This window comes from Hyaena hyaena, unplaced genomic scaffold (genome assembly GCF_003009895.1).
Source record: "Hyaena hyaena isolate Hyena2069 unplaced genomic scaffold, ASM300989v1 scaffold_177, whole genome shotgun sequence".
Classification (NCBI taxonomy): Eukaryota; Metazoa; Chordata; class Mammalia; order Carnivora; family Hyaenidae; genus Hyaena; species Hyaena hyaena.
Genome location: NW_024080810.1, coordinates 1,021,016 through 1,046,638, shown reverse-complemented (window position 1 = coordinate 1,046,638; position 25,623 = coordinate 1,021,016). Strand labels below are relative to the sequence as shown.

Below are 25,623 nucleotides of genomic sequence, written 5' to 3'. Positions count from 1 at the left end.
CTAATAGGCAACCGACGGAATGGGAAAAGATAGTTGCAAATGACATATCAGATAAAGGGTTAATATCCAGAATCTTTAAGGAACTCACCAAACTCCACACCTGAAAAACAACCCAGTGAAGAAATGGGCAGAAGATATGAACAGACACTTCTCCAAAATTCACATTTCAAAGGGCATGCATTGCTCATGGTTCTGCTCATGGTTACAATTTAGATCACATAAGAGTTGCTTTCAGACTAAAAGGATTATGGTGGAATAGGTAGATATATTTATATATCTCATTAGAAAAACCCATGAGAGTCATCTGAGTCATTGTTGATCACAAATATGTGATCAAAAAGTTCCTACGGATTTGTGTCAAAAGAACATGCCCACAGTTATTTTGGCAGAGATTAACTTAAACTCTTAGTTATTGATATTAAAAAGGTCCTGAGAGAGTCATGCAGGGGGCTGATTTTTCATTACATAACCTGAGGAAACAGTTCTAGGACTGTATCTACCAATTCTTGATCTCTAACCCTGAAGGGAAACAAAGCTTAGTTAAAATTACTGAACTCATTAAGGTAGCTGGGCTATGAAAACAAATAGACCCAAATGGAGAATGATTCCAATATAATGAAAGTTTTTTCCTTGCCCAATAAACAGCTTCCACAATGAGTCAGGGACACAAACCCCTCCTCTCACATGTGGCTCTGCCATTCCCAAGGCAGGTCGTTCTATCAGCAGAAAAGGGGAAGAGGATGTGGAAGGGGCTCACATCCTTCTGGAATGTCCTGTCCCAAAAGCAATACACAGCACTCTTGCTCATATTCTATTGGTGAAAACTCATCAGTTGGTTATACCTTACTGCAAAGGATGATGGGACATGTGCTCTAACTGTACCTAGAAAGAAGAGGAAATGGATTTTGGTGAATAGCTTGGAGTCTTTGCCACAGTGAGCCTTCTAGTTATTAAATATTCATTCTTTTCACATACATAGAACACATAGACCCCTTCCCAAGGGAGACTACCCAAAGTCTTCTCCAGTTACTGCTTTTGGCTCAAAGTCTAGGATCCCTGCATGATGATCAGTCCTCTGTAAGATCAAGATGTAGTCCCATGCAGTCTGACATACTTATGAATCAAAAAGTAAACTATTTCCCCTTACCACTCCCCAAACACACAGGTAAAATATACAATGATAAAACCAGGCCAGGAGAAATGTCATCAAAAGCACAATTCAGGAAAGGCATGAGAAGGAAGCATACAGCATTCAGTAGTTCATTGCAACAATGAACTCATGCTGGGAAGGTATTTGTCAGTGAAGGAAGTTCTGTGATTGGACACTGGATCTCCATTCTGGGAGGAACGCTGTTGTCCATTGTTGTTTTGAGAGTCTCTTCTTGTTTCTTCATCCTCCCTGACCATGTCAGAAACAGCTCACTGAAGAGTACTGTCCTTTGTAGGAGTTATGTGGTACACAGGATAGCCTGTGTCCTGCTTGTGTGAGTTTGGGTGCCCAAATATTACTTTAAGGCTTACTCAAAGGACTTTGAGACTGGAATCAAGATTCATTTGACAGTACAGTTCTGTCAAAAATTTACTAGACTTCTGGTCAATTTACATGTAGTCAGTTTTATGTGCTAGTATCGATACCTTAAATTATTCCATACACATTGTTTACAAACCTTGTTGATTTCTTTACTAAACCTTATAAAGGCAAGGATTCTATCTTGATTTGTCACTGTATACCCAGAATCCAGCACCCAGCATTTGTCTGTAGGAAAACAAAGTAGGAACAATTATTGAATACATAAAGTACCTAACATAATACCTGTGATATTGGTGTTAGGGTCTTCAACAATGGTAGCGATTAACAATGAAGCAAGAAACTCATTGGATAGGAGACAGCAACCTAGGTGCTTAATTCTGGCTCTGCTGCTATACAGTGCAAGTTATTTTCCTCATATTCTGAATCATCCTTACATTGTTGCTATTGTTTTTTACTTAAATTTTTATTTTATTTTATTTTTATTTTTTAGTGCACAAGTGGGGGAGAGGGGCAGAGGAGAGAATCTTAAGTAGTCTCAATCCTACGACCCTAGGATCATGACTTGAGCCAAAATCAAGAGTTGAATGCTCAACCAACTGAGCCATCCAGGCGCCTCTGATTTGCACTTTTATAATTCACTCCCAATCCTTACTTTTTTTTTTTTTTTTGCACTTCTGTGATTCATTCCCAACTCTTGATGATGGAGGGAAAGCTTTATCTTGAGATCAAATTGCCATGAGAAGCTCATTGGCAGATCTGTAGAAAAGTCTTCAAAACTACAAGTGCTATAAAGGTAATAGAATTTGTTACAAGAAGCAATTGGCATCCAGCCCAGTGTGATCCATTAAACACAGGCTCCACCAGATACCATGAGATTTTGGGCAAGGCCTCTAGTATAGCTTAGGTGGTTAATGTTTGAGAACCCTGTGATGGTTCATGTACCTTTGGAAATGCAACTTTGGATACACTTTTCCTGAAATTGGATTGTTTGTAATGATGTGGCAACATGTCTAATATCACAGAATACTTAAGGTGAAGGTGGACTGTCCAGTGTGTGGTGTGGGACTACTCTTTAAAACTGACTATAGGCCGGAGATCCTAGCCCTGGCTGCACATTACAGTCACCTGGGGAGGTTTTTTATCAATACCAGTACTTGGACACCCCCCCCACTTCCAGAGACCCTGACAGAAGTGCCATTTTAAACCCCCCCCCCCCCCAGTGCTTCTACTTGAGAACCACTGCTTTTAAAAGGGAAGTATGTCATTGGGAAGACATTCTGTTTGCAGCTGCTTCTAGAGGTGAGAAGAGTATCCTGCCTCCATTACAGTTTTTATCCAGTGTTATGTCTCGGATTAGTCAGGATCTTCCTTTTGGTCACCTGCTTAGATGAGAATCATTTGCTTTATGAGGGGGGTGGGACGGGCTGCAGGGGTCAGCATCAGCAAGGCTCCATGACACCAGGACGGTGACACTTACCCCTTCCTCTGCAGCACATCATGCTCGTGCAGCGTCAGATGTCTGTGATCGAGGAGGACCTGGAGGAATTCCAGCTTGCTCTGAAACACTATGTAGAGAGTGCTTCCTCCCAAAGAGGCTGTCTACGGTAAGTGCCCCCGCAGGCGGAAGGGGGGGTGGTGGGAAGACACACGTTTGAGAATACTCTTGTGGTTATGGTGATTATTCCAGCCTCCTGGGTGATGCATTTTGCAGACTTTAACTGGATGTTGCTCTTTTCTTCTTGTACTCTGTGTGGATTTGATCACTGGGGGCACCAAGGGAGATACCATCAAGAGAACAATTTGGAAAGGAGAATTTCACATCGCCTGAAACCTCCTCTTTCACATCCAGGCAGGCCCACACTGATTTAAAATCACCTCTGGTAGATGAGGCCCCAACTCCAGTGCATCTAGCCCTGATTGCTCCCTTGGCATCGTGCCCTATAGCCTGATAATCATTTCAGCCATGATGAAACTGCACAATTTCTGAAGTCTTGATTGCAGACCTTGGTCTTTAAAAAAAAAACAAAAAACAACAAAAAAAGCCTCTTTCCATAGCCACCCCTGCTCAGGCTGCTACTAAAATGTATGAACTATTCCTCATTTTCAGTTTCTCCACTCCAAGGGGTCCAATAAACAGTCACTAGAATTATTTTACAGAAACAGTTATTATAGAATCCCCTTAATCAGGAACTGCAGTAACTCTCTGAGTGCCTTAACCAAGTGCTAGATGCTTCTCTGAGGCTACGTTTATCCGACTCAAGAATCCATAGTGTTGCTACCATTGGTTCTTCCTCACCTGAGCTTCCCCAGCTGCCCATCCCTTTTCAGCATGATCTGTGCCTTTGACCTGGCCACTCTCCTTCCCAGAAGTATAGGGCCAGCTGGTAGGTTTTGGCCAAGCCCATGTTCTGCCTCAAGTTCGAAGTCCAGCCCCAAATTCAACTGCATCTGGAAAACTACCACAACCAAAACCACCCCTGCCTTGGGGGTTTGTTTCAACTTCATAATGCTTTTTAAACATTGCTTTGGTAAAGCTTTTAAATACATGCGTGCATAAGTGAGTATGTACATATGTACACACATACTTTACATCTCTGAGTACTTTGGTGTTACTCCCAGTAATTATATTTTATTCATAGTCCAACAGAATACCTCCCCAGTTCAGAAGTCTGGCTCTGGAGTTACACATGGGATTGTATTAGTTTCGTGCTGTAGGGAAAGATCCTTACTGGCTCTAAGCCTCAGCTCCTCATCAAGAACTTCCTAAGATGATTGCGAGGATTAACTGAGTGCTCAGCACAGTGAGGCCCAGAAATCGTGAGCTGGGATCTCTATCATTTCGTCATCTGGCTGGCTGACCTCTGGCCCACTCTGTAGAGTTTAAGAGGACATGCTCAGTGCTCTTTATGTCAGATGCTCACAATCTTCCAGTCATGCCATTGTGATAGAAACACAGGAAATGCTGTTTGTTTTATTGCTGTTGTTCTACTTCACAGCAAACTCAGAAGGGCTCGTATTGAAACCATTTTCATCCTTTTATTTAGTTCAGTGATGTAGGGATTTGCCAAAGTGAGAGTATATATGGTTTTAAAAGCCTACTCATTTAAAACTGAAGTTTAGGGGCACCTGGATGGCTCAGTCGGTTAAGCGTCCGACTTCGGTTCAGATCATGATCTCGTGGTTCGTGAGTCTAGGCCCTGCATCGGGCTTTGTGCTGACAGCTCAGGGCCTGGAGCCCGTTTCGGATTCTGTGTCTCCCTCTCTCTCTCTCTGTCCCCCCTCCAATCATGCTTTGTCTCTCTCTGTCTCAAAAATAAATCAACTATAAAAATTTTTTTAAAAAACTGAAGTTGAATGTTTGGAAAAAGCAAGAAGGCTGTGAGGTGTGTGTGTGTGTGTGTGTGTGTGTGTGTGTGCATGCATGTCTGCATGTGCACGCACCTGCACACATCCAGTACAGAAAGTAGAGCATGGTACTAGCCAAAGAAATGGAAACATAAAGAAGATAAAGTCTGGTTTGTTTATCACAATCTCCAGGATGGTTTAGCCTTTTTACATTTATAAATATGGCACAAAGTTTGATTATTTTTTTAGGGATCAGAGATCATGCTTTAATGTGTGTCAGGAAAAGGGCCGAAGCCACACCGATGGCCCCAGGATGGGGGGAGCAGCTGTGGGAGAGCAGCTGACTAGGTAGATCTGTGCCGCCTGCCACGATTCTGTTCTCTCAGCAGCAATGGAAAATTGCTCCCTCGGCTCCAGCTGTGATGAACAGGGAGGGGGAGAATCCTCTTCCAGTGAAATAAATTGAGACTCAGCCTCTCCTCTTCCTTTGCACGACTGGTTTGTTTTTTAAGGACTCTTCACTCACTTATTGCTGATTTTTTCAACTGATTTCCTTCTTTTACTGGAAGTCTCAAAAAGTGGACTTCATCAGATGGATGAGCATCAGAGAATCACTCCACATGGGTGCAAACCGTGTGGAATACACGTTATGCTGGCACGCCCTGTCTAAATTCAGTTGTGCCCATTAATCACGTTCAGTGTCCTGTCTGTATCAATTGATGAGCGAATGTCACTGTCACTCACACTGTCAGTTGCATGCTCCAATATGCCCTGCACTGTTGCCTTGTGCTTGGCTGATAAAATAAAACTCTTGAGAATTACCACTTTTGCAGCTTATTCTCCCATAATGTTAGGCTCAGCTTCACCATGGCTAGCTAGGAATTGCTGCTGTAACATAAAGGAGAAATTATGGATTTATTACTAGTTTAGGGAGTTTGTATCCACATCCTTATTTACTCTTCACTGCAGTCATCTGATGTATCACCTCCAGTTAAGGAGGAAATAGGCTCAGATGCATTAACCATCTTGCCCAAATATGTCTGACTCCAAAACCCACATTTATTCCTTCTTGCCAGTATTTGGTCATCCTTGAATTAAAGTTTCTTCAACTTTCTGTGGCTAACCAGGGGTAGAATGGACAGGATCTCTCCTGTTCCAATTACAGGGCCTTACTTTCTTAAATTCAGGCAACTGAATTAGAGAGGCTTTGGCCCTAAAGGTATTTGACTGTGAGACTTCGATGTTTAGGGGCTGACAGAGCCCTTGTCAGAGTAGTGGTCAATTGAGTTTTAAAATGAGTTATTAGTGGAAAAGCCAAGCAAATCAGTCGTGTGACCCATCTATCACACATGTGCACACATGTGCATGTGTGCACTGTTTGATGATCTTTTTGCTTATTTTGCAATCACTAAGGCTTATTAATGCCTGTGGGGGAGGTACCAACTGAATATATGCAATGTACACAGTGTATTCCTAGAACCATGCTTGACACCAGAAAAAGTGAGATTCTGCTTTCAAGGGTCTTAGAATCCAGTTAGGAAAATAGGATACTTACTCATGGCCTAAAATTTCACTGCTGTTAAGTAGTAGAATAAAATGTTTTCTGAAGTCACTGTCAAATGTCAATTCTAGAATTTGTATGTGTTCTAAACTCTATGTCACGAGCCCAGGAAACATGAATGTGGAATTGTATTAGAATTGACCCTGAACTTTACCATGGCCAAAGAATCATCTATAAGAACTAATGACACCCTGTGGCATATTGACCATGAATCATTTTTCAGCATTTTTACGTAGGTGAAGTATATTGGTGCCTGGATCTTGGTATGGAGAAATGGGGACTGTCCCTTCTGTGGGCCTTTTCTCCAGTGGTTAGGTTCTGTGAGTTAACGTAGGACATATGGGGAAAGGAGGAAAGCCAAGAGGAAGAGTCTTCCATGACGATCCAGTTGCCTTGGGTAACTTATGTTCAACCCCAATTGTTCCTGACCACGTCCTTTCCCCTAGAAGCTGTTTCACTGCCATTTTCCAGCTGCTAGGAATATTCAAGGTCTCCTGAAGCTCAGGGCTGAAGCTCTTAGTGACTGTATCCAGGGACAGCTTAGCCAAAGAACTCTTGCTTCAGCCAGTGAGTGGTTAAGTATCACAGGATGTCTGAACACATTGAGGAGCAAGACTGAAACACATAACAGCAGCTCAGAAATATGCTGTGTAATTCTAAGTTTGCAAATAATTGAAAGCTAATCATTCAAGCCCTAAGCTTTTTCAATGGAAATACTGCTGAGAGAAATGTTTCTAAAGATTATTTCATAATGAACCTTTTCTCGGTGGCATTATTGCACATTGCATATGTTATCTGTATTGAACAGTCTCAAGTAGCAATGCCCTTAAACATCATTGCTATGTACTGGTCAGTTTCACTCTTACCTGAAAGCACCCAGTCAGTAGAACAATTTGGATTAGCATTTTCTTTTTTTTTTTTTTTTTTTTTAGCTGAGGCAAATTTTTATTTATATTTTTATTTTTATTTTTTTTTTACAAATAGTTTATTGTCAAATTAGTTTTTACATAACACTCAGTGCTCATCCCCAAAGTGCCCTCCTTCATGCCCATCCCCCCCTCCCCCCCACATCCATCAGTCCTCAGTTTTTGTCAGCATTCAAGAGTCTCTCATGGTTTGCCTCTCTCCCTTTCCCCCACCATTTCCGCCCTTCTTCTCCCCCTTGGTCCTCCGTCAAGTTCCTCCTAATCCTCCTATACGTGCAAACATATGGTATTTGTCCTTCTCTGCCTGACTTATTTCGCTCAGCATAACACCCTCAAGGTCCATCCATGTTGCTACACATGGCCAGATTTCATTGTTTCTCATTGCCATGTAGTATTCCATGGTATAGATAAACCACATCTTCTTGATCCATTCGTCTGTTGATGGACACTTAGGCTCTTTCCATGTTTTGGCTATTGTGGAGAGTGCTGCTTTGAACATTGGGGTACATGAGGATTAGCATTTTCACCCGTGTCCCTTTGAGCCAAAATTTGCACTGGTCTTTTAGCTCTGCCATCTGGCTGTTTACCAGATGACCTGTATTCAGGAAGAAATAGAAGGGTGCAGTACCAACAAGCCTTCCTGCCAGGTCTGATCCTCAGGATGCAAGCATTTCCCAGAAGCCCTTGCTTCCCCAGCATACATTTTTTGCCATCTCATTGGCCCAGCTTAAGTCACATGGGCATTTCTGACTCCTGGGGAAGTGAGGAAACCAGTTATCCAACAGAAAGGAGTGAGATCATGGTAACTGTCTCAGTTTAGTGCTTATTGGCTCATTGGCTATATTGCAAACTCAACAATGGCAAGGTTCTGTTAAGAAAGAGGGGAGTAATAGTTGGGGTAGTAGACAGTCTTTGGTATATCATCCCCAGAGTCACTTCGAAGGTAAAATGACTTAATTCATGTAAAATGCGTAGACCAGGGTCTGGAACAGAGCGATATACATGTTAGCAGTTATCACCATTGCTATTAGTGTGTATAATAATATAATGATTATAATTATTATTATTGGCTTGCTGCTTCTCATTTTCACAAATGTGTCTTTTTCCTGCAGTTTTTTTCCTGGCCTTGTTTTCTCTCCAGTTTCTTTTGCTTTTGTCATACTTCTCAGCTTTAGCTCCACGGCAGATTTAACCTTTGTTACTGCTCTTCCAGTGAAAGTGCTACTTTCTTCTTGGCTATTGAGCTAACAGCTGATACACACAAAATTTGCCAAGGACTGGGCTAAATATTCTACATGCAACACTTTAATCCTCATAGTTCTGTTATTATCACCATTTTACAGATGAGGAAACTGAGGTTAAGTAATAGGCCCAAAGTGATAAAGCTAACAAGTTGTAGAGAAAGGTAGGCCTGCTGGGTTGTACTTCACACCACTACCTCATTACACTGTGATGCTTTCTTCAGTCTTTTAAGAGCTTGAGAATTATGCTAAAAAAGTTTTGAATTCCTTATAGTCTTATGGATGTCTAGAAAAATGGAAAGTCCAAATAGCAGGATTAGTGGCTTTTTAATGTAATAAGTAATATAAATTAATTAGTTTATAGCAGGCAGTTCATGAAGAGACTAAAATGCTAGGCTGAGTATTTTAAACTTTATCCTAAAAAAAAAAAAAAAAAAAAAAAAAGGAATGGGTTGTAATTTGTCCATTACATTGCCAAATTATATTTGGAGATTATAGACTCTTTGAAACCATTATGGAAGCTATGGATTTTCTTCCCAGAAAAAAAATAGACCTGTAAATCAATTTGCAGCTCATTTCTGGAATTTCCAGGAACAGCCCCTTACACCCACCAGGAGCTTATTTATTCAGGAACTCCTAGAATTAGAAAATCTTCAATTTCACATTCCATCCAATTCCTTTGATTCTATTATAAACCATTTTCTAGAAAATTTGGAATTTAGCTAACAACGTTTGCTACATCATACCTTAATTAAGCAAGCTAGATAAACTGCTTTTCAAAAGGACATTATAAACTATTTACCAGCAGAGCTAAAGGAAAATATTAAAATTTCTGTGTGTTGTTACCACCACCTGCTGGTCATACTTAGATAAATCCTAAACTACATTTAGCCTGACTTTTACACTGATACATTCTTTATTATCTTTTAAGTCAATGTCCTTAAAACAATGTGGAGGTTCCTCAGAAAAATAAAAATAGATCTACCCTAAGACCCAGGAATAGCCCTGCTGGGACTTTATCCAAAGGATACAGGAGGGCTGATTCACAGGGGTACGTGTACCCCAGTGTTTATAAGCAGTGCTTACAACAATAGCCAAATTGTGGGAAGAGCCCAAATGTCCATCAACTGATGAATGGATCAAGAAGATGTGGTTTATACATACAATGGAATACTACTTGGCAAGGAGAAAGAATGAAATCATGGCATTTGCAGCAACATGGATGGAACTGGAGGGTTATTATGCTAAGTGAAATAAGTCAGTCAGAGAAGGACAGATCTCATATGTTTTCACTCCTATGTGGAACTTGAGAAACTTAGCAGAAGGCCGTGGGGGGAGGGAAGGGGAAAAATTAGTTACAAACAGAGGGAGGGAGGCAAATCATGAGACTCTTAAATACAGAGAACAAACTGAGGGTTGATGGGGGGGTGGCAGGGGAGAGGGGAAAATGGGCGATGGGCATTAAGGAGGACACTTGTTGGGATGAGCACTAGGTGTTGTATGTACGCGATGAATCATGGCAATCTACTCCCAAAACCAAGCGCACACTGTATACACTATATGTTAGCCAACTTGACAATAAAAAATAATAAATAAATATCCTTGCTGTTGGTCTATACTTTCATTTTGATTTCTAATCTGAATATAATGTAAAACATAAGATTGAACAAGCTGGACTTGTGGAATTTTTTATTTTACTTTACTTTTAAATTCTAGAATAGTTAAAACACAGTGTTACATTAGCTTCAGATGTACAGTATAGTAATTCCACGATTCTATGCATTACTCAGTGTTCAGCATGATAAGTGTGCTCTTAAACCCCGTTGCCTGTTTCACCCATCTCCCCACCCACCTCCCCTCTGATAACCATCAGTCTGTTCTCTGTAGTTAAGAGTTTGTTTCTTTCTTTGTCTTTTTTCCCTTCATTTCTTTTGTTTCGTAAATTCTACATATGAACATAATCGTGGTATTTGTCTTTCTCTGACTTATTTTGCTTAGCATTATATTCACTAGATCCATCCATGTTGTTGCAAATGGAAAGAGTCCATTCTTTTTTATGGCTAAGTAATATCCCGTTGTGTGTGTGTGGATAAGGGTGTGGCGTGTATACACACATACACAAACACACACATATATATGTACACACCACATCTTCTTTATCCATCGTCTCTCGAAGGACTGTTGGGCTGCTTCTATATTTTGGCTATTGTAAATAATGCTGCTATAAACAGAAGGGAGCATATATCATTCTGACTTAGTGTTTTTGTATTCTTTGGGTAAATAGTAGTGGAATTACTGGATCACTTGGTAATTCTATTTTTAATTTCTGGCAGAACCTCCATACTGTTTTCCACAGTGGCTGCACCAGTTTGCATTCCTACCAACAGTGCATGAAGGTTCTTTTTTATCCACATCCTGGCAAACACTGATTTCTTGTGTTTTTGATTTTAGCCATACTCACAGGTGTGAGGTGATACCTCATTGTGGTTTTGATTTGCATTTCCCTGAGGATTAGTGATGTTGACCAACTTTTCATGTGTCTCTTGGCCATCTGGATGTCTTCTTTCGAGAAATGTCTGTTCATGTCTTCTCATTTTTAATTGGATTATGTGTTGGGTTTTTGTGTTGAGTTGTGTAAGTTTTTTATGTATTTTGGATACTAACCTTTTATCAGATATTTCATTTGCAAATATCATCTCCCATTCAGTAAGCTGTCTTTTTGTTGACTGTTTGCTATGCGGAAGCTTTTTATTTTAATGCCTAACATTTGTTTTTGTTTCCCTTGCCTTATGAGACATATCTAGAAAAATGTTGCTACAGGCAATGTCAGACAAGTTACTGCCTGTGTTCTCTTCTAGGATCTTTATGGTTTCAGGTCTCACATTTAGGTCCTTGATCCATTTTGAGTTTATTTTTGTATATGGTGTAAGAAAGTGGTCCAGTTTGATTCCTTTGCTTGTAGCTGTCCAGTTTTCCCAACACCATTTGTTGAAGAGACCGTCTTTTTCCCACTGCATATTTTTTTCCTTCTTTGTAAAAGATTAACTGACAATATAATCATGGTGGGTTTATTTCTGGGTTGTCTTTGCTGTTCCATTGAGCTGAGTTTTTGTGCCAGTATTATCCTGTTTTGATTCCAACAGCTTAGTATCAAAACTTGAAATCTGGAGTTGTGATACTTCCAGCTTGGCCTTGCTTTTCCAAGATTGCTTGGTCTATGCAGTCTTTCATGGTTCTATATAAATTTCAGGATTATTTGTTCTAGTTCTGTGAAAAATGGTGTTGGTATTTTGACAGGAATTGCATTAAATCTGTAGATTGCTTTCGGTAGTATAGCCATTTTAACAATATTAGTTCTCTTATGGATTGGGGTTTTTTAAATGTATTGTTGAATTCAATTTGCTAATATTTTGTTGAGGATTTGAATCTTTGTTCATCAGCGATAGTAGCCTGTACTTCTCTTTTTATGTAGTATCTTCATCTGGTTTTGGTGCCAGGGTAATACTGGCCTTACAGAATGAATCTGGAAGCTTTCCTTGCTCTTGTATTTTTTGGAATAGTTTGAGAAGAGGTATTAACTCTTCTTTAAATGTTTTGTAGAACCCACTTATAAAGCCATCTGGCCCTGGACTTTTGTTTGTGAGGACGGTTTGTTTTTTTGGATTTTTGGGGTTTTTTTTTTACTAATTCAATTTCTTTGCTGGCAATTGGTCTGTTCAAATTTTCTGTTTCTTTCTGCTTCAGTTTTGAGAAGAAAGTTATAGGTTTCTAGGAATTTATCCATTTATCCTAGGTTGTCTAATTTGTTGGCATATAATTGTTCATAATATCGTCTTAATAATTCTTTGTATTTCTGTCATGTTGGTTGTTATTTCTCCTCTTCTGTTTCTCATTTTATTTAGGTCCATCCTCCCCCCACCCCCGATATGTTCTGGCTAAAGGTTTATTAATTTTGTTGATCTTTTCAAAGAAGCAGCTCCTAGTTTCATTGGTATGTTCTATTGCTTTTTTTATGTTTCTATTTTGTTTATTTCTACTTTATTATTTCCTTCTAGTGATTTAGGGTTTTTTAAATTCTTTTTCTTACTCTTTTAGGAGATTTTTCTTTCTTCCTAAGGTAGACCTGTACTGCTATAAACTTCCTTCTTAAATTGCCTTTGCAGCTTCTGAAAGATTTTGGAACTTTGAGTTTTCATTTTTGTTTATCTCAGTGTATTTTTAAATTTCCTCTTTGATTTCATGATTGACCCATTCATTGTTTAGTAGCATGTTATTTAACCTCTCTATATGCTATTTCCAGATTTTTTCTTGATGTTGATTTCTAGTTTCATAGCATGTGGCCAGAAAAGATGCATATGATGTCTTTTTTAATTCCTTGAGGCTTGTTTTGTGGCCTAACATGTGATCCATTCTTGGAGAATGTTTCATGTGTCCTTGAAAACAATGTGTATTCTGCTGTTTTAGGATGGAATGTTCTGAATATATCTGTTAGATCCATCTGGTCCAATGTGTCTTTCAAAGACCCTGTTTCCTTATTGATTTTGTTTGGATGATCTGTCCATTGATGTAAGTAGGATGTTAAAGTACCCTACTATTATTGTATACTCTTGATTACTTTCTGTTTGTCAATAGCTGCTTTATGTATGTGGGTACTTCCATGTTGGCTGTATAAATATTTACAACTATTTATTCCTGTTGGATATTCCCTTTATGATTATCTAGTGTCCTTCTTTTTCTCTTCTATAATATTTGTTTTAAAGTCTCTTGGTTGATGTAAATATTGCTACCTTGGCTTTCTTTTCATGTCCATTTGCATGATAAATATTTTTCCATCCCTTCACTTTCAATCTGCACGTGTCTTTAGGTCTGAAATGAGTCTCTTATAGGCAGCATATCGATGGGTCTTGCTTTTTTTTATCCATTCCACCATTCTGTGTCTTTTGATTGGAATGTTTAGTCCATTTTCATTCAAATTATCGATAGATTTTTGCCATTGTGTTACTTGTTTTATGGTTGATTTTGTTCTTCTCTTACTCCTTTTTCACAATTAGTTGGCTTTCTTTAGTGATATGCTTGGATTCCTTTCCATTTTTTGCATATCTATTATTGGTTTTTGATTTTTGGTTACCATTCAGTTGTATATAACATCATATGCATCTATGCATATGTTTCTATAGAAAAATCAGCTCATAGCCTTATGTGGTTTCCCTTGTATGTAATGCTTTTTTTTTCTTTCTGCTTTTAAATTTTCTATCACTACTTTTTGACATTTTATTTATTATACTTCTTGTGAATTATGTTGATTTCATGAGGGGCTTCCTGTGCTTTTTGGATCTCAATTTCTGTCTCCTTCCTCAGACTTGGGATTTTTTCAGTGTTTTTCAGTTTTTTTCTTCAATTAACTTTTCTGACTCCTTTTTTCTCTTTTCTTCTTATGGGATCCCTATAATGGGAATGTTATTATAGTTGATGATGTCGCTGAGTTCCCTAAATCTATATTCCTTTTGTATTGTTTTCTCTCTACTATTTAGCTTGCTTTCCATTACTCTGTCCTCCAGGTCACTGATGTTTTTCTGCTTCCTCTAGTTTACATCTAGTGTATATTTAGTTTCATTTACTGTTCTTCATCTGACTGGTACTTTTTTATGTTTCTGTCTCATTGTTAAGGGCCTCACTGAGGTCCTCCACTCTTGTCCTGTTCAGTATCTTTATACACATTACATTCTCTGTCAGATGTATTACTTGTTTCAGTTGTCTCTTACTGTCACTTTGTCCTATTCTTTCATTTGGGATATATTTCTCTATCTCTTCATTTTGTCTCTCTGTGTTAGGAAAGTCGTCTCTGTTTTCTGCTCTCGAAAGTAGTGGCCATGAAGAAGAAGTCCTATAGTGCCCTGCAATGCGGTGTCCCGTTTACCAGAAACTGGCACTTCAGGGGTGTCTCCTATGTGTGTTTAATGCACCCTAATGTTTTGAGGGAGCCATTTTTCCCTTCAGTCCAGTCACCTGCAATGGCTCTCTTTGCCTGTTGTCAGCAGTGTTTGGTCCCTGTCCTATTAGTGGGCCAGTCTCATGCTGCCTTGGGCTTGAGTTGGGTCGGAGCATGCATTGCCAGAGATGTAGTAGCACTTTTGCTGTTTTTGCCCTGAAAAGTTTTGTTCGTTGTTGTAATCAGACCAGATATCTGCCCCCCACCCCACTTCTGGGGCTGTAGTTGGACTGTGGTGTATGTGTGGTTATCTTCCCCTCTCCCAGAGGCAGGAGTCACTTTGGAGTGGTGCTGGGCCCCTTGCACACCCCCAAGCTTATGGCTCTGCTTTGGGTGGGCTCTGGCCAAGAGCATATTGGAGGGGGCAGATCCGTTAAAGTGCACAGAGGCAGGATGTGTGATGTCAGCAAGGTTTGTGCTAGTCTGTTGTGCTTGGGGTCCCCAGCTGCCAGAATGGTGGCCAAGTTGGAGAGGGTGGATCTGCAGAAGTGCAGGGATGCACGGGCAGGGAGGGTGGAGGGTGGGCAGGATGTGGAGTATTGGCAAGTTAGGTAGGGATTATCCATGCCTCCCTGGTTCCCACAGGTAGCTTGGGTTTATACTGGGGAGCAGGGGAGAGAAATGGCACCTGCCTGCTCCTTTGTTCCCGGAGAAGTCTGCTAGTGATCCCTGCCTCTCCAGCACATGCCCTGAGATTAGTAAACAGATCTTCCTCTAGTATACCCCATTTTTCAAACTGCTGCTCCTATGCTGGCTCTCAGTGGGGCTGTTTGTTGTGTTCTTTAAGGGTGGGGATTCAGTTTGCTTTGGCCTTTCAGGCACACCCAGAGCCACGCCTGCTGATTTTTAAAGTTCCAGACTTTAAGTCCTGCTGGTTTTAAAAATTCATGAAATTTGGCCCTTCTGGTTTTCAAAGACAGGTGTCATGGGGATTTATCTTCCCTGTGCACGTCTCCCATTGTGAGGGTCTGTTTCTCTCCCCTCTGCACCACCACGGGCCCCTTCCTTCTGTCAACAGTCCAAAGGTCCATTTAGCCCTCAACAGTATTCCTACCTTGAGGAATACATTTAGCTGTAGAGGCTGTGTTGCCAGTCTATGGGTCATTTTCTGAGTTTCCACTGGTGTGGATATCATCTAGTTCTAGCTATGGGAGAAGGTGAACTTAGGGCCCTCCTACTCCACCATCTTCCCCAGAAGGCCCTCGAATTAATTTTTTAAAGGCGTCTTTATATTTGTCTCGTACTCTCCCTTAAATTTATGAATCTGTTCCCACCTTTCTACCTTGATTTGGATCTTTGTCATGAATCACCTAATTAATTTCACCACCTTTCTAGCTTTATTCCTGTTCTGTATTGACTGTTCTCCATCGGGTACCCACCATAGAAAGATCTTTTAAAACCCAGCTCTGGGGTACCTGGGTGGTTCAGTCGATTAAGTGTCTCTCTCACTTCAGCTCAGGTAGTGATCTCAGTCAGGTTCAGTGGTTCAAGCCCTGTGCCTGGCTCTGTGCTGACAGCTCAGAGTTGGAGCCTGCTTCGGTCTGTATCCCACCCTCTCTCTTTCTCTCCTTCTCTCTGTCCCTCCCCCTCATGCTCTGTCTCACTCGGTCTCTCAAAAATAAATGTTAAAAAAATGTTTTAAATAAATAAAACCCAACTCTAATCATGCCACTTCCTTGCTTGATATCCTTCGGTGGCTGTTCATTGCTCCAGGATTAAATCTAGCCTTTACCTCAACATGTCTTTTTAACACATCCCCACCCAACTTCTCCAAAACATACTATATAGGCTTTTAGCCACTCTCTGATTGGTCAAAGAACTTCAAGGAACAAATTTTTCTTGCCTAAATTGGGAAAGCAAACAACAAAAAACTACAATCATGTCTAGTGGCTAGAATGTAGTCTCTCAGAGTTGAACAGAGAAAATTGAGAGATGTGTCTGTGGGAGAGAGGGAGGGGTGGGGAGAGGGGGATGACCACTAGGCCCTAGCAAACCAGAAGCCTTGCTGTATAGCAGGAGCGTGGACTCAAATGGCTAACAGCAGGACCCCAAACAAAAGCCATCAATCCAAGGGAGGGGTAAGGCCAGGAATTTGGAAAGAGCTATAGTGACAGGATGGATTCAAAGAGCTTCACTTTTGAGGGCAAGGGCAGTGGCACACATTTTTCTGAACCCTGACACAAAGATAATCTTATAAAGGAATGAAATTTTACAGAAGTTCTATGTGTGATGTCTATAATATACTGAGTTTTCATGATACTAAACCAGAAAATTAAAAAATTATGTCAAACAAAACAGACATACTGAAAATAATTTTCCACGAAACTTTATTTTTCATGCAGGCACCATGGGTGTTTTCCTGTACGAGTAGATAAGATTGTTTCATACCCCTACAGAGATGACTAGAAAAAGTAGTTTGCTGCTTGTCTTTAATTTCCTGTGGCTACTTATGCCTTTTCTTTTCCCTTTCAGCATTTCCATACAGAAGCTTTCCAATGAATCTCGCTACATGATTTACGAGTTTTGGGAGAACAGTAGTGTGTGGAATAGGTAAGTAATAAACAGGCTTGGGGGAGGGCAGAGTAGGAGGGGGAAATATTCATATTTTAGGACTTGTAGAAAAAACTGCATTTCCTTTCCATACCTTAAAATGTTTCATTTGCTCTTTTTTCTAAATCCAAATTTTTAGGAATTTATTTCATGGATTAGAAAACACTTTCCTCTTGAAACAAATACCTTTGGTAATTATCCTCTTTTAAGTATAACAATTTTACTGATGTTTTCAAGTAAGAGATATGGTTCATGGGTATCTAAAGTGTCAGGGGGGCAGGTGAACAAAGGACACAGAAAAGGATGAGAAAGTAATTTTACTTTCTATTTTTTCATAAATTCTGTGCTGTTTTATAATAAAAATATATAATGGTTAAGATCATCATAGCTTAACTTTTCTAAATGTCTTTAAGCACTGCAAAAAGGTGTGGGGGGATAGAAATTGATTGGAAAAGATTAAAAACAAATCAACTTCTCTGGGTAACCATTCTACAATGTATATGTAGGATATCAAATCATTTTGTAAATGTTGAATGTACGTATTTGTCAATTCCACAAAGTTAAACAAATCTACCTCTTTGTAATTAATTACAAATAAGTAACATAATTAGGAAAAATGGATAAAGAAAATGTTTGCTATTCTGAGATTAAACAATTCTAGTTTTAAATGGCAGTGAATAGAGGACTGATGGATGTGGGGGGGAGGGGGGATGGGCATGGAGGAGGGCACTTGTGGGGATGAGCACTGGGTGTTATGTGGAAACTAATTTGACAGTAAACTATTTGTAAAAAAAAATAAAGGATGAAAGCTACCATAAAAAAAATAAATAAAAATAAATGGCAGTGAATATAGCCCTCCAGTAAGTCCAGATTTAGGGTTTTTAACTATGGTAATGAAAGTAACAGAATACCTGGAAATTTAGTTGATACATATTTTGCCCAAAATTTCATTTTTGAGACTATTTTAAGACTATACTACAGAATGACACCAGAAGAATCTTAAACACCAAAGGGAGCTTTTAAAGGAAACTTATTCAACTCTGTACCTCAGGCCTACACTTTAAGATGATTTTTATTTCTTTTTTCCTAGAGAGAAAAAAACCTATGGTCTCTCTTCTTAGCTATCCTATTTTTTTTAACCATCCTGACAGCCAATATATTCTTCCTTCTGTTTAAACTTCTGAAATTAAAGTCTTTCTCCTTTTTTTATCTTCTATAGGGAATTAGTGGTATTCTGTTTTTAGAAGTCTTTAAAATATTTTTTCTGATGACAGTTGTTAAATTACACAAGTCTTTATTGTTTTAGGGTAATAGATAATGATAAGAAGTCTATATTCAGACACTTAATCCAAATCATCCAAAACCTTGCCATTTTGAATGAATTTGAACTGTTTTGCACTCTGCTTGGCAAGTTTGTAATAAAAATGCATAGCCTTAATCTATAATTGTTTATACAGCCACCTTCAGACAAATTATAGCAAGACATTCCAAAGAAGTAACGTGGATTTCTTGGAAACTCCAGAACTCACATCTACTATGCTAGTTCCTGGTAATTATACTGGTTTCACTGTGCTTCTATGTGTTTTTGTACAGTCTTTTGCTTTTTAAAAGATAGTATGTTCTTCCTCCCAAACACATTCTCAATCAGTGGTGCTGTCTTCATTATTATTTCTCTGTATATCTTAAAATCTGAAAGTGGGAGGAGGAAATAAGAGATCCATATATTCTATTGTCATTAGTCCTTAGTTGATTCTATTTGTATTCCTGGCTATATTAAACCTAGTATTAGTCATTTTCTGGTCACCTTCAATAATTTAGCAAACTTGAAGTACAAGTCAAATCATGACATTTTGAAAAAAATTATTCAAATGCTTTACTGTAATGTATTAATTTGAAATGTGTGGCCCAGAGGCTGCAGGTTAGAATTAAGCTAGAAATATTTTTATTACAATAGTTGTTAAAATATCTATAATTGGGGGAAAGCAGAATTGAAATCTGAAATGAAATGGTCTAAGAAACCTAGCCTAGCCGAGGTTTAAGATAATTGAGAACCAAAATTCATTCATTCATCTGCCCTAACAAACACCAATTAAATATATTTACTCAGTGTTATATGTGCTAGGTACTGGGGTGCTTATTAGTCTGTTTACTAGTCTTGAGTTCCAACTTTGAATAAACATTATGCTAAGAGCTAGAGAGAGTACAAAGTAAAAATGGAGTCTCTTCCCATGAAATGCTATCTGTCCAGTAGGAAAGACCAATACTTGCAGGAAAGAACCAAGCTCAGGGCATAACATAGTAATTACTAATGGTCATAATATGCATCTGGACTTAGAGAAGGGATTGCTTCTTTAACAGTTTTTTTTTTTAAAGAGAGGACTCTGGAGCTGGCGCTTAAAAGGTGAGAGTTGGACAAATAAATTTACCTCTACTTTGGCAGAGGTAAATTGTACACGTGAACAAATCCAAGAAATGTTAAATGGGCTTGGCTAATTGGTACAAATGTAAGACTTTGGCATAAGGCTCTTATTTGATACACGTGGAGAGAGAAGAGAGTATAGGAAATGAGGTTGAAAATATGAGGTGTGTGAACTTAGTAATATGAAGTCATTAAAGGTTTTTGAGAGGGATAATGAATGCTCTCATCAATAGTATCTGGCAGGATGGAGAAAGGTGGCTGCCACGGAGAGAGAGTGGTCAGATAGGCAATAACATAGGCCAGGAAAAAGGTGGCACCTGACCAGTAGCTACCAGGAGTCCCTTTGCCAGTGAGTTTCAGGAGTTAACCATGGCAAGCTATATGAAGCCCAGGTTTGGGGAGAAAGGGTATACTGTAGGAACAAAATACCTGACAGAAGCCTAGGAAAATGCCTTCATTTACAAGGTTGTGAGGGGAAAAGCCTCCTTTATGAAGGAAATTGAGGGGAACCACTGAAAGGTAGGAGAATCAGAGTAGTTGAGTAGCGAGGAAGCCAAAAGAGGAGTAACATGCAAGGCACGGTGCTCCTCAGGGGCCTGCACAGTGAATGGGACTTCAGAGAATGGGACTGAGAACTGCATTGGACAAGAGGTCACTGTTCAAGAGAATAGTTTTGAATTTGGAAGGAATTTAAAACTTAAGGTAGATTTTGATGGATTAAGGAATAATAGAAAGTGCAAAGATAAATTCTGGAATTAAAGGCAAGAGAGACCAGGTGTGACTGCTTTCCAGTCAGCAGACTTACCATCTCAGCCTGAGCTTTAGCTCTTCACTTACTTTGGATCTAAAGAACAGGTCTGTTGGGCTTAGAGATGGTACACTTGTAGAATTTCCCTTACCGTGTATCTCGGATTTAGTCCTCAAATAAGAAAGCCATGAATATGGCTGAAATTTCTCTTACCACTCTTTCTGAGGGCATTTCCTAAGTTAGAGAGAAAGGCTGGCCTCAAACTGGTTCAGTTCTTGTTCTCAGAGCCCAAATTCAATACAATTTAATGCCTTTTTTTGCTACCCTATTTTGCATTAATTTTCTTATCACCTCTAATTTCAACAGTGACTACTGAAATTTGGAAGAAAAGAAAGATTTGATTTCTAACCCATTTTTTAAATCTCCCTCAAACAAGATTTACCCCTATTCTTTAAATCTGTTTGGGGCATCCTATTATTTTATCATTTATTTTACATCAAAAGGATGGATTTTATTATATGTAAATTATAACCAATAAACTTGATTAAAGATTCATAAGAGCAAATAACTTACATTTAGGGCACAATTACATATTATGTATTCTAGGTACTTGGGGAAAATACCAAGGCAGAAATAGTACCCATCTAACTTAGACAATTCTATAAACTCAGTGAAGTAAGAAATTACAAAGGTAATCAGTATTTCTTATTTTTAATAGGAAAAGTTTTATAAATCGCAGTAGTTGACAAACAGCTGTAATTAGCTTATAAATATTTAGCTTTAATGGCCATATGACTTCTTATATTTTTAATAAACATTTATGAATTTTGTCTGTAATATGAAGACTAAAAATAAAAACAATTACACGTTTAGACCTACAAAAAAATCTGAAAAAACAGCTGTTATACAGAGATTAGGTTTGTATTTTTAACTCCCAAATTATGATTTCTGTAAGATTGCTTTTTTATTAGGTTTCTAAGCTGTTTACCTAAGATACATCTTAATAAATCAGCAAAACCAGACTGTACCCAGCTATGAAAATACAAACCAAAATATATTCCTATGAACTCTCAAATATAAAATTAAAATGAGTCATACTAGAGTATGGCTGAATATGTCCACTAGCCATCATAAAACACCCAAAGTGTGAGAATTCAGTCTGTGGAGCAGAATATCCCTTGGCAAAGGAGAAAGGCCTGTGGTTATGAGGAAAGAAGATACACAAGAAAATAAGATCCTGTTGTCAGCTAGCACATCACTTAAACAGCTTTGAAAACAAGTTTTAATCCTTTCCATTTGTTTCTCACCAGCATTCCATAGATTTGTCTTTGGGACATTTATATTCACTGGGGAAAACATTTTCAATCTTACAATAAAGATTTACTAAAAAACACATCCCCTTGCTTATACCCAATCTTTATGAAATTGTTATGTAGAAGTATCATATATCCCCAAACTTCTGCCAGTACTACGTAGATTAAAACATCAACAACATGACTTCATCTTCAGGACATTTATGATATTAGTGCCCCAGATAAGCTCTATTCATTCATAATGACAATGGCGAAATTAGACTATAACCAAGTTCAAAAAAATCTGGTACAAATATTGCACAGAAAGAGTTCAATCTTGGCTTAGTCGGGAAATAGTGACTTGAAAGATAATTATGCAGAATAAAGGTGGGAGAAAATAGTCTTTTTAAGAATGATTACACCCTGGCAATTATTTCCACTGTTTAAAATTTTGCTTTTCTCTTTTCAGCTTCATGGTGGATCCTGAACTAGATGTTCCGTGTTCCTTATGGTTCCAAGTACAAAACAAGTATTCTTATCTAAAATGTGAATTGGAAAATTCTCTGTGGTTACTAATCTACACTATACTTTTAACATATTTAAGATGTGCACTCTTCTAAAATGTCTTCTAGATCTTTCATGTGAATTTTAGCTAAATTTTTGAAGTCTGCTGTTTTGCTACATTGTAACCTAAAACCCTTTAGTGGCAAAATCCTAATATGTGAAACAAGTGTATACACAAAGAAATAAAATTGTGAAAAAGAAATGTTAAAAAGAATTAAAGTGGGAACTTTCAAAGTATTACTTCATAGGATAGCTTCTGTGGACTTCTCATAAAGGTTAAAAAGCTATAAAGGTTAAATCAATGTCTTGTCATTTTTAAGTAACTGATTTTCTGTGAATGAAGCTTATATTCTTCAGTATGGCTCACTGTATTCCCAACTCATGATCTTATGAGTATTTACTGAAAAAGCTAATACATAATCCAAAATGATGTCCTTATATGCAGAGAGAGCAACGGCAGGGATGCATTTACATAGAGAAAAGGCCACAGGAGGACAGTGTAAGAAGGTGCCAACAGCAAACCGAGGAGAGGCCCCAGAAGAAATCAACCCTGCTAGCACCGTGGTCTTGGACTTCCTGTCTCTACAACTGTGAGAAAAATGCCTTTCTGTTGTTTAAGCTTTAAAAAAAAAAAAAGTTAATACATGAGCATACAACAACAGTCTTGGCTATAATGTACAGACTCTATATACTTGTCAGGTTATAAACTGGTTTTTTGCAAGTGAATAATTCTGTGATAGTTAGGGTACCATTTAGTAATATTAACACCATTGTATCATTTATTAGCATCATAGTTCCCTGTATGTTCAACAAATCAAGAAAAGAGGAGAGTCTTAGTTTGAGAAAATCAGGTTCAAATTTTTGGCATATGATTCAGAGGACTAATTTTCTTATAAAAATAACATTTGCACTTTCAAAATATTTAAAAAAATTTTAACCTAGGTGAACAAGGAAAAATCTAAATTAGGGAAGTAATAAAATGGGTAAGATATTGGACAGAAAACATTTCCCAGTTTCAACACAAGAATGACAGTGATTCTAATTTCTCTAGAACAGTTAACCTTGTAGGTAATAATACTCTTCTGTACAAGCTCATATATACATATTTTTAGTAGAATCCATTCTGATAAATGCTGCTGGTGAAAATCCAGTACATATGGGAGTTTGTTGCCACGTTATTCTCTAATCCAAATTCCTTTGAAACCACAGGTCAAGGAAAAAAAATTTTTTTTTTTTTTAATGTTGGAAAACTCGAAGGTTGAACTAAAATTTTATTTTTTAATATAAAATTTGACCTACAACATTTTCTCAAGCTAATTTATGAAACACTAACTCCTATCAGTACCTTTGTGTACCCTCTGTCCTCATTCACTCTAAATAAAATTATTTTTTTCATAGCTTCTACTAGACAAGAGCAGTAAATTTTGACATATAGACACATACACAGACACAAATGTGTGTGCGCGCACGTGTATATATGTGTGTAGATCTCTAGTCATTTCTACAGATGACAAACACTATGAAACCAGACCTGGCTTAACTCTTTTAATTTATATACAAAGCAGAGAACATTAATGGAGATGATGTACAATGATTATTCAAACAAACTATACATATGTACAAAGGCAAACAGATAACAGCACAGTCTTTGCAGTCTCACTCTGATTATATACAGTGACTTCTGACAAACTCTTCTTGAAAAGGTTGGTTATAAATGGTTTCAAAAAATACAAATTATAGCCAATAAAAAGATAGATAGTATTAGATTCAGGAAGTACCTCAGTCTTCTGTCTTCTGAGTATGAGGCAGTTTTCGAAGTACAATGGTGGTATGACTTCAAAAAGGTTTCTGCCCTTGTAACAGTGCTGAGCAGAATGGCTGTTTAGATTCCAAACTAGAATAGGTTCTATCATAGTTTTTTTTAACTAGAGTCAAAAACAACTTTGAGAATAGGTAAATGATAAAGCAAACCAATTTTATTATATGGCAATCTGACCCCAGCTTTTACACAAATTAATTATATATAAATTTTTATGTTTGTGAGAATGTGAATACAGTGTGTGTGTGTGTGTGTGTGTGTGTGTGTGTGTGTATATGAAAAGGGAAAATAGGACAGAAAATAAATGAAAAACCTGGGCCCTAGGTATAAATGTATCACTTTTAATTAAATTTATGGGCTTTTTCCTATTAAAAAATCTTTTTATGGGGAACAAAAGTAATGAACAGTAGTGTACTAAAAGACCAAGACAGGAAGCCTCCCATGGACTAAAAGTTTAGGTAACAAGCCCAAAGACCGGTGAGGAGAAAGGTACTGGTTTTAGGAGTTCAGAATTCAGTTGAAGATAAATTTCTGCCAAATGATGGTCTTGAATGCCTTGCCAGTAGAACTGGGGATCTGAGATTTACACTTACCTTTACATCAGCAATTTTTTTTTGATACTATGCTGGAAGAAACTTCCTTGTCTTTCATCCAGGTGACAAAATGCAGAAATTTATATAAAATTTTAGGAGCTAAAAGTTTAAACCCCCAAATTCTACATCCATATGTGTTTTTGTTATAAGAAATTATAGAATTGAAACTTAATGTACCTCAATTATTTGCAAATGCCTAAATTTTTCCTCTTTTGGAAATAAAAATATCAGTTTTATTTTGGAATTGCCCAACTTCTGTTCATGTAGTCTGATTAGAGAAAACACAGTAGCAGCTATTTTTCAGTTTCACTGTTTCCAAATTGACAATCTCTGGTAATAATTGTGAATCTAAACAATGTTATCAAAAAACTAGAGACCAAAGAACTGCCTGTTACAACATTGTTTCCTGTCACGGATAACTATGCATTGAATATCCTGAATCACTCTTAGCCTCTGGAGAGACTGTAAAGATTCTTTCAAAGTGCTGGTATGAAATCAGTGGCAAAAAGAACAAAAGCAACTTTAAAAGCAACGAAATTATGTACCATATATACATCATAGCAAATACTTTATATTTGAGAATCTTTACAGCTTACATTTCCAGTCCATTATTACAAGAGATGAAAAACAAAACAAAAAAAAAATTGCAAGTAGCATGCAAATTATAAATAGTCTTCCCACTTTACTAACCAAATTCCTACTTTCCAGTGTTACTTCCCAATTTATGCAGGAAACTGCCTGCAAAGTTGAAACTGATTAGAAAATTCTTTATAGTTTAAAATACCTTTCTCATTTTAGGAGAAACCAAATACCCAACCATCAAAATTATACTGAATTGTCACAGTCCATTACAGTTATTGTTACTATATCCACTTCATTTGCAGGTGTCCAAAATATAAAACAAGTAATTATCTTCAAATTCATCTGTTCTTAAAATGCTACTTAAAACTTTGGTGGTTTTCCTGTAACACAGAAGAAAAAGTTAATTTATCAATTAGATTGAATGAATACAGTTTTTACTAGTTTATCAAACCAACTACTGTGA

At 37.9% G+C, this 25,623-nt stretch overlaps 2 protein-coding genes across 5 annotated transcripts in view; one reads left to right on the top strand and one right to left on the bottom strand.

The window, feature by feature from the left end:
- The window catches only part of NECAB1 (N-terminal EF-hand calcium binding protein 1), a 184,409-nt gene extending 161,597 nt beyond the window's left edge, over nt 1-22,812 (top strand). The window contains exons 10-14 of one of the 3 annotated variants that reach the window (XM_039240593.1): nt 3,023-3,135; nt 17,066-17,143; nt 18,601-18,692; nt 22,072-22,120; nt 22,612-22,812. In XM_039240593.1, coding sequence (XP_039096524.1) covers nt 3,023-3,135; nt 17,066-17,143; nt 18,601-18,692; nt 22,072-22,094 — 306 coding nt within the window. In that variant the 3' untranslated portion in view covers nt 22,095-22,120; nt 22,612-22,812. Of the gene's footprint in view, nt 1-3,022; nt 3,136-17,065; nt 17,144-18,600; nt 18,693-22,071 lie in introns of all 3 variants that reach the window. The other 2 variants (XM_039240592.1, XM_039240591.1) reach the window with 2 other exon arrangements.
- A 2,317-nt stretch (nt 22,813-25,129) lies between these two features.
- CUNH8orf88 (chromosome unknown C8orf88 homolog) overlaps nt 25,130-25,623 on the bottom strand; it is a 36,229-nt gene continuing 35,735 nt past the window's right edge. For both annotated transcript variants that reach the window (XM_039240562.1, XM_039240561.1), the window contains one exon: nt 25,130-25,540. In XM_039240562.1, coding sequence (XP_039096493.1) covers nt 25,517-25,540 — 24 coding nt within the window. In that variant the 3' untranslated portion in view covers nt 25,130-25,516. The remainder of the gene's footprint in view (nt 25,541-25,623) is intronic.